Below are 7,602 nucleotides of genomic sequence, written 5' to 3'. Positions count from 1 at the left end.
TGTTAGCTAAATAATATTCAGTTTATTGTGTTTTCATCTAATTATGATAATCTGAGCTACACCTAAGAGATCTAAGAACCCTAATTAAATCTAGATCACACGAGAAAATATATTTTGGGAAAATGCTATTGGGAATTGTTGTTTTGGTTGTGCTAGTGCGATAATATAAACGTTTTTATTATTAGAAATAAGATGCTAGAAGTGATCTAGTTGGTGGAAAATACAACTACATGACCTTATTATACCCGAAAGTTAGCTATTTCTGTTTGCAAAATATTTACCTGGGAAAACTTTCACATTTCCGCCCCTAGAATTTTAAGTTTTTAAAATATAATACACGCCATTAATTGCTTAAAATGATATAAAATGATATACAATTTATACATTGTCCACGATGGTTTTAAAAATCACAAGTTTAAAAGAACCTTCCTTAAATATGGTTTTACAATAATGTTTTTTTTTTAAATTATATAATCCACTTTAAAATTTTATTCATTGTGTTGTAAACCAATAAATTTTTCAGCTTTTCATACATTTAAACAAAACAACTCAAATTTTACTATAAATGTAGTAATTATCTGTGATTAACAATTTTAATAACTTAACTACAAAATGATTTTTTTGACACTTCAAAAATAACTTATTTTGATTTTTTTTTTATAAGGTACTACCTCTTATTTTAATGTCGACTTCAATACACTATTTCGTAATTTCATTTAAAATATACTAGGAAACAAAAACTCACTGTATAAATAAACTCACTTTGTCTCTCTTACGTGGTCAGAAATATCTAAGACTCTTTTTGTTTTTCTTTCATTTCGACAAGAAAACTAAGAAACAGACAAAAAGACAATGGAAGGAACAGTCAATGTTCTTTCAAACTTAAGCGACATAGAACTACACAACTTCTTGGTCGATCCAAACTTCGATCAGTTCATAAATCTCATTAGAGGAGATGATCAAACCAATAAAAACCCATCTCTTGATTTCGATCTTGGTGGTCCTTTCCAAAACAGTCCAAGTTTCGTCGACGAGAACCATTTTATCCCATCACATGTCAATGACCTTTTCGACGAACTGCCTGACTTGGACTCCAATGTCGCCGAGTCCTTCCGTAGCCTCGACGCAGAGAGTGTTAAGGCAGGCGGTGACGACGATTACAACGACTGCGACGACTCTTCAGCCACCACGACGCATACAGATGGAAGCCGTAAGACGAGGACGGATCGGTCAAAAACTTTGATCTCTGAGAGGAAAAGGAGAGGCCGTATGAAGGATAAGCTTTACGCATTGAGAGCTCTTGTTCCTAACATTACTAAGGTAAAATGTATTCTCTTGAAATAATTATAGGGAACATGAAACTGAGAGGAGTTTTTTTTTTAATTTGTTGCATTAGATGGATAAAGCATCTATAGTTGGAGATGCGGTGGCGTATGTTCAAGAACTGCAATCCCAAGCCAAGAAACTCAAGGCAGACATCGCTGGCCTTGAAGCTTCTTTAAACTCTACTGGAGGGTACCAAGAACCTGCACCAGATGCTCACAAAACTCGTCGCGGCCTCAATCCTCCTGTTTCCAAGAAAATTATTCAGGTATTAAACCAATCTTCTTGAAAACATCAAAACCTTGTTCACAAAGCGGAATATCAATATTTTTCAAGAACAAACGTAGGAGATATTGATATATGTGACTAGAATTTCATTAGGTTTTCGGGCGGATTTTTCTAGTTTTATGTTGCCATTTACATCCCAATTATTACAAGTTTGTATTTGTGTGTCTTAGATGGATGTTATTCAGGTAGAGGAGAAAGGATTTTATGTGAGATTGGTGTGTAATAAAGGAGTTGGTGTTGCTCCATCACTCTACAAGTCTTTGGAGTCTCTTTCAAGTTTCGAAGTGCAAAACTCCAATCTAAGCTCTCATTCTCCTGACACATACCTCTTGACATATACATTGGATGTAAACCAACTTGTACCCTTCTGCCTTTTTTTTGTTTTGTTTCTCTATATCCCAGATATACGTCTTACTAATTACCGGTTTTACTTGTTTGCTGGAAACAGGGGACATGTTTTGAACAGAGTTTAAACTTGCCTAACCTGAAGCTGTGGATCACTGGATCACTTCTAAACCAAGGTTTTGAATTCGTCAAGGCATTTACTTGATTCTATAACGCAATCTGATTAATAACCGGTTCTGCATTTCACTGATTGTCTTCCTTTATGTATGTTTCATAACTTCCATGGGTATAATTTTTAATTCTAAAGCTGATGAGTAGTATTTTTTATTTTGCCTATGATCTCAACTCTTTTAAGTTTGTTATAAGAGAGTGATGTTATTGGAAGACCATTCACATTCTTGATTCTACGTCTTGATTATATTCTTCATGTAATCTCCATTCATCTAGTTCTTTTGTAACCGCGCTATTCATAACATTCATACCCAAAAAGAAAACCCATTATCATAAGCTATTGATCTTAATACCATTTTAGTCTCAGCCCCTTCTTTGACACTCTTTATGTTCATTCATACAAATATTTCATACACCTCAAAATTAGAACGGTTTAGGTAATTCCAAAGTTTTTATTATTAAACAGGTAATTAGAATACTTATTTCTTACTCGTTTAAATATAATTAAATCTTCAGTGTGTAATTATTTAATGCAATTCAGAGTGAGATTATAAAATCTCCAACACACCTTAGCTGTTAAGGGAGAGGAAAAAAAATAGATGTGTGTAGATCCAGACTCTGGGCTTCGACACGTTGATTTGTTTTTTATGCTTTTTCTATTCAATTTTTATTAATCCTACTATATAAAAGGAGCTATTTTAAAGGCTTCTAAAGTGTGCCACATATGCAAAAAATTCCTGGCCAATCAATCTAACAGCTCATCTCAAACTGGGCTGATATCCATGTCAATTACGAAGCCCAAACAATTTATTCTACTATATAAAAGGAGCTATTTTAAAGGCTTCTAAAGTGTGCCACATATGCAAAAAATTCCTGGCCAATCAATCTAACAGCTCATCTCAAACTGGGCTGATATCCATGTCAATTACGAAGCCCAAACAATTTATTTAAATCCCAGTCAATACTGAAGTCAGCCCAATATCCATTTACGGTATATGATATCAAGAAACTAAGAAGCTCATTCTATTTTATGAAATTACATGCTTTTGTTTAGTCTTTCGCCACAGTGACCGGATGCGTGTTGAATCACAAAGCTTCTCACGCATCCCATTATTATACTATTTCAATTGAGGTTCTTAGTGTTGTTCTAACTTATATTTAAAAATAAATTTTATTAAATGTTATAGATTTTACTATTATCTTAATAAAATTTAATATAGATTTGATATATATTATATCAAATTATATAAAACTAATAAAAATGATATAAAATTGTATAATTATCAAACATTTGGCCTAAACAATATTTTTAAAATTTTGTAGATATATAAGAAACTAAATATCATACGATTAGATATTAGATGTTTAAGAATTGCATATTTTTAAAAGCTTTAGTAATACAAATTGTATAATTATATAAAAATAATAATATTACTAAATCTGGAATGGTATATATGAATATATATTTATTTTATAGATGATGCATAAGATATTACCAACATTAAATAAAATTATCCGTCTCATGTTTATTTTTTTAATTGTAGAGATGGCATGTAGCAAAATGCCCAAAATGACCCTAATACCCTAGATATATAGAAAATATAAAAAATTTGAAATATAATACAATAATTATTTGTAGATAACTGGTACGTTAAACTTTGTGGGACAAGGAGACGTCTAATTTCAGGGAGTAAAATCGCATATCTACCAGAAAAAACTAAATCGTAATCATCACAAGTGTCATTCTACGGTTACATGAAGGTAATAAACTAAACATAAAGTTTATGTCAAACTAAATTCTTACAAATATTTCATTTTTTCAGGGAAACTATCACTCACAACCACACCTGGATCGCGCTTCTACTTTGACAACAATATTGATATCATACAACGCTTCCAAAAGAAGAATAAATGTCTATCCTAAGCTTCATAGCAAACGACACCAGTCAACTTTTTTAAAATTTACGTTACAGCTTTCTACGTCAATTAAATAGGCACACTCAAATACTATTTTCTCTTACGAATATTAAATTCATCAACATAATTTATTATTCAAACTTACTTTAGTTTATAAAAAAAAGTGATCACCGCTTCCAACGTCTTCACATTATAAAAGAAACAAAACTTAACTTACACTTTCAGAAACTTTAAAACTTCCAATTTTAATTAAACTATTCTTTAATTAAACATGTAATCCGCGCGAAGCGCGGTTTCGCGCGGATACGGACTCTAGTTTATATTAAATTTGGCATAACTTGTCATCATTTGTGCTTTTTCCTGAAGATTTGGAAAACAGTGTAACAATTTTTCGTTACATGATCGTGACTAGGCCTGGGACTTTTATCCGAGATCCGGATTCGATCCGAGATTCGATCCGGATCCGATCCGAAAATCCGGATATCCGGAGGGGCCGAATCCGGATCCGGATAGTAAAATGTTGGATCCGTTAAAGCCGGATCCGGATCCGGATATCTTAATTTTTAAGTCCGGATATCCGGATCCGTAAATTTTATTAATAAATATTTCAAAAATAGTAATATCTATATATAAAAATTAATGTTATTTAATATATTTTCATTTTTATAATAATATATATAAATTTTATGTAAATTTTGTAATATTGTACATAGAAATAATTAAAGACGTTATATATATATTTTAAATTATTGTTAATATTATATATATATATTAATATTATTTTTTATTTATTTTAAGGATCCAAATCCGGATCCGGATATCCGCCGGATATTACAATTTTTAGGAGGATATCCGACACCCGGATATCCGAGAACCCCGGATCCGGATAAGGATAGTAAAATTATGGATCCGCCGGATAAGGATCCGGATCCGGATACCTTAAAATTGCCCGGATATCCGATCCGTCCCAGGCCTAATCGTGACCATTACAAATCATGAACAAAATAGTCACATTTTAGAAACGTTTTTAATCATAACAAAAAGGATTCCTAACAAAAATGATCACGAAATGGCATGAAAATAATTGCTTCTATTTATCTACGTTTTATTCGTGTCTAAATTATAACTATTAGTCCCGATATTGTTCGTGGTAATTTGTGGCTCATAGTCACGTATAATTTTGTGACATAATCATGGATTTAGTAGTCACGATATTGTTTGTGGTTTATCGTGACTAGTTAGCCACAAAATTTAATGTGGCAATTCATGTATACTCTAAGGACACGAATTAAGTTGGTCAAGGTTTTAATCGTGAGCAGACTGAAACTTTTTTTTTTTTTATAAATCCTTAAAACCCAGCAATTTCAAACCTAATTATTAATATATTACAATATGAAAATGTTTTACAAACACTAGAGCCTAAACTCAAAAGATAATATCAGCTTACAAAACCAGAAGTATATTTTACACACAAAAAAAAAACCAGAAGTATAAGTTTACATTACATAAAACAAAGGACTTGAAGCATTTTTAGACTAGTTCACTTGAGGAGAAGCAGCATAAGCAGTGGCATCCGAAAAAGCAGCAGAAGCAGCAGCATCCTGAAAAAGCAGCAGAGGCAGCAGCATGAGTTGTTGGATTCACACCAAGAGCCTGTAAAATCGTGTTGAGGGACGTTCTCTTGTTGCAACCATCTCCAGTTTAATATCAGTCTCCAAAGCTATAAAATCTCCTTTGAGTAGTCATATCAGTCTCGAGAAGTTCCACATTAGTGTTGACAAGTTTAGCATTTGTCTACATACAAAAGATGTGCAAGTCCATGTCTAGGCTGTGTTTAAGAGATGTTGGGACTGACTGAGGTGGTTCATAGTCTAGGGAACTGGATCCCAATCCCATATATACTCCTTTGCTTGTCTGTCCATGCTGAAAACAATGGAAACAATGAATATAAAGCACATGGATAGATACATATAGCAAGACAAGTACCAATTTAAACCATGTAAACAAGCAATGACAAGCAACAAGACATAAACAAGTTGTGAAAATAAAACAAGCATGTTCTAAGCAATAGTGATTAAGAAGAGATTTTAAGCAGACAAGTAATTACACATAAAAATATAAAAAAAATCAATAAAAATTACCTTGGGATATTCTTGATCAAGTAGGACGCGTATTGTAGTTGTTCAGTTGAAGCAGTTTGGCTGACACCATTGGGAGAGTCCTCATTGAGTGTCATTGGGTCCACAGTTTCCCCAACCTCAAGGACAAGTTCCTCAGTACGTTCATCAATGAATGAACCATCTTTGTGAGTGTGTGTCTTCCGCACAGGCTCGGTGGAAGGTGGGGGTTCCCAAATCACCATCAACAATCTACAAAACAAAATACAAGGTGATATTTGATAAATCATGGTTTTCATAGGTTTTTGACGATGATATAAGTTTGGTTTTAAAATATTTTTTGGTTTTTTTAGAGTTTTGTATGAGTCATTACAAATTTAGGTACACTGTAGATTTGAATGGAACTTTTGGAACATTTTGGAGCTTAAGTATAATTTAAGTTTAAAAATATATGTTAGACTCGCACAAAGTACATGGTGTCGATCGACATCCATCTTGATCACAAGGCAACATACAAGTTTTTACAAGTTTTAAAAATTGCAAGATTGGCACATAAGTTCCCTTATTTGCATAAGAGTTCTAAATTTGTTTTAGTGTATACTATGTTTTCTTAAGAAAATTGTTTAGGCTACGCTTTACTTTCTCTTAATTGGGATTTTAGAGAGTTTTGGAGGGAAGAATCAGAATTCCCTCAGAGATTTATTTGGAACTCAAGTACTTGTTACTTTAATCTAATTATGCAGTTTATTCAGATTATGATTTTTGTTTCATTGATTATATCCGAGTAATTCACTTGTTAAGTGTAGCGTTATTCAAACGTTATTGATGAATTTTTAGACTGGTCAAACTGTTATGGTATCTTATTCTTCATACTGATTCTAGATTAATCACATGAAATTTAGATCATATGATAATTGGTAGACACGACAATGTTATTGATCTCCTGACATATCTTGAATGAGAAAAATATCTATATACAAAGTAATTTGGTTTAGTGATTTTGTGAACTGATCAACTCACTCTTAATGTTTGTTTGAATTGATTGAATTTGCAAAGGAATTTGGAATTCTAGATTTAAAAATAGATAATCTCTATAACGGAAGTTGATTGATTTTACTGTTGTGTTTTAAGTTCAAGAATTGTTCTTCATTAAATCCCTTATAACTTGATTGATTTGCAATTCTGTATTTTATGTTTTTTCTTGCTTGATGGTTAATGTGGTGCTAATGTGATTAATCGTTTGTCTCTATTTATGATCCTCTTAGTCGATCCTACTTAATACTTTTAATATATCTCTACTTTGGTTAAAGTTTAATCTATGGATTATGAGCTCCCAAAACGGCTGTTCATACCACATTCTGAAACTGAAGTGAAACACATCAATAACCAATACAGACTTGCAACTATTGACAAACTGGAGCTTCTGTTTCCAAATGAGTGT

At 32.3% G+C, this 7,602-nt stretch overlaps 1 protein-coding gene across 1 annotated transcript; it reads left to right on the top strand.

Moving 5' to 3' along the window:
* The first annotated feature begins 775 nt into the window (after nt 1-775).
* Nucleotides 776-2,388, top strand: LOC106430488 (transcription factor FER-LIKE IRON DEFICIENCY-INDUCED TRANSCRIPTION FACTOR). The gene is made up of 4 exons (XM_013871277.3): nt 776-1,320; nt 1,397-1,591; nt 1,782-1,958; nt 2,060-2,388. Exons 1-4 carry the CDS (start codon nt 853-855, stop codon nt 2,159-2,161), a joined length of 942 nt encoding a protein of 313 aa, XP_013726731.1. The 5' UTR covers nt 776-852; the 3' UTR covers nt 2,162-2,388.
* The last annotated feature ends 5,214 nt before the right edge of the window (nt 2,389-7,602 follow it).

Source organism: Brassica napus, chromosome C3 (assembly GCF_020379485.1).
Source record: "Brassica napus cultivar Da-Ae chromosome C3, Da-Ae, whole genome shotgun sequence".
Lineage (NCBI taxonomy): Eukaryota > Viridiplantae > Streptophyta > Magnoliopsida > Brassicales > Brassicaceae > Brassica > Brassica napus.
The sequence above is the reverse complement of the archived record's forward strand: the minus strand, read 5'-3'. Positions and strand labels throughout refer to the sequence as shown.

Coding starts and splice junctions, on each gene's coding strand:
- LOC106430488 (XM_013871277.3), top strand. CDS start 853: ATGGAAGGAACAGTCAATGTTCTTTCAAACTTAAGCGACATAGAACTA. Junction 1,321..1,396: donor TTGTTCCTAACATTACTAAG/GTAAAATGTATT, acceptor TTGTTGCATTAG/ATGGATAAAGCATCTATAGT. Junction 1,592..1,781: donor TTTCCAAGAAAATTATTCAG/GTATTAAACCAA, acceptor TGTGTGTCTTAG/ATGGATGTTATTCAGGTAGA.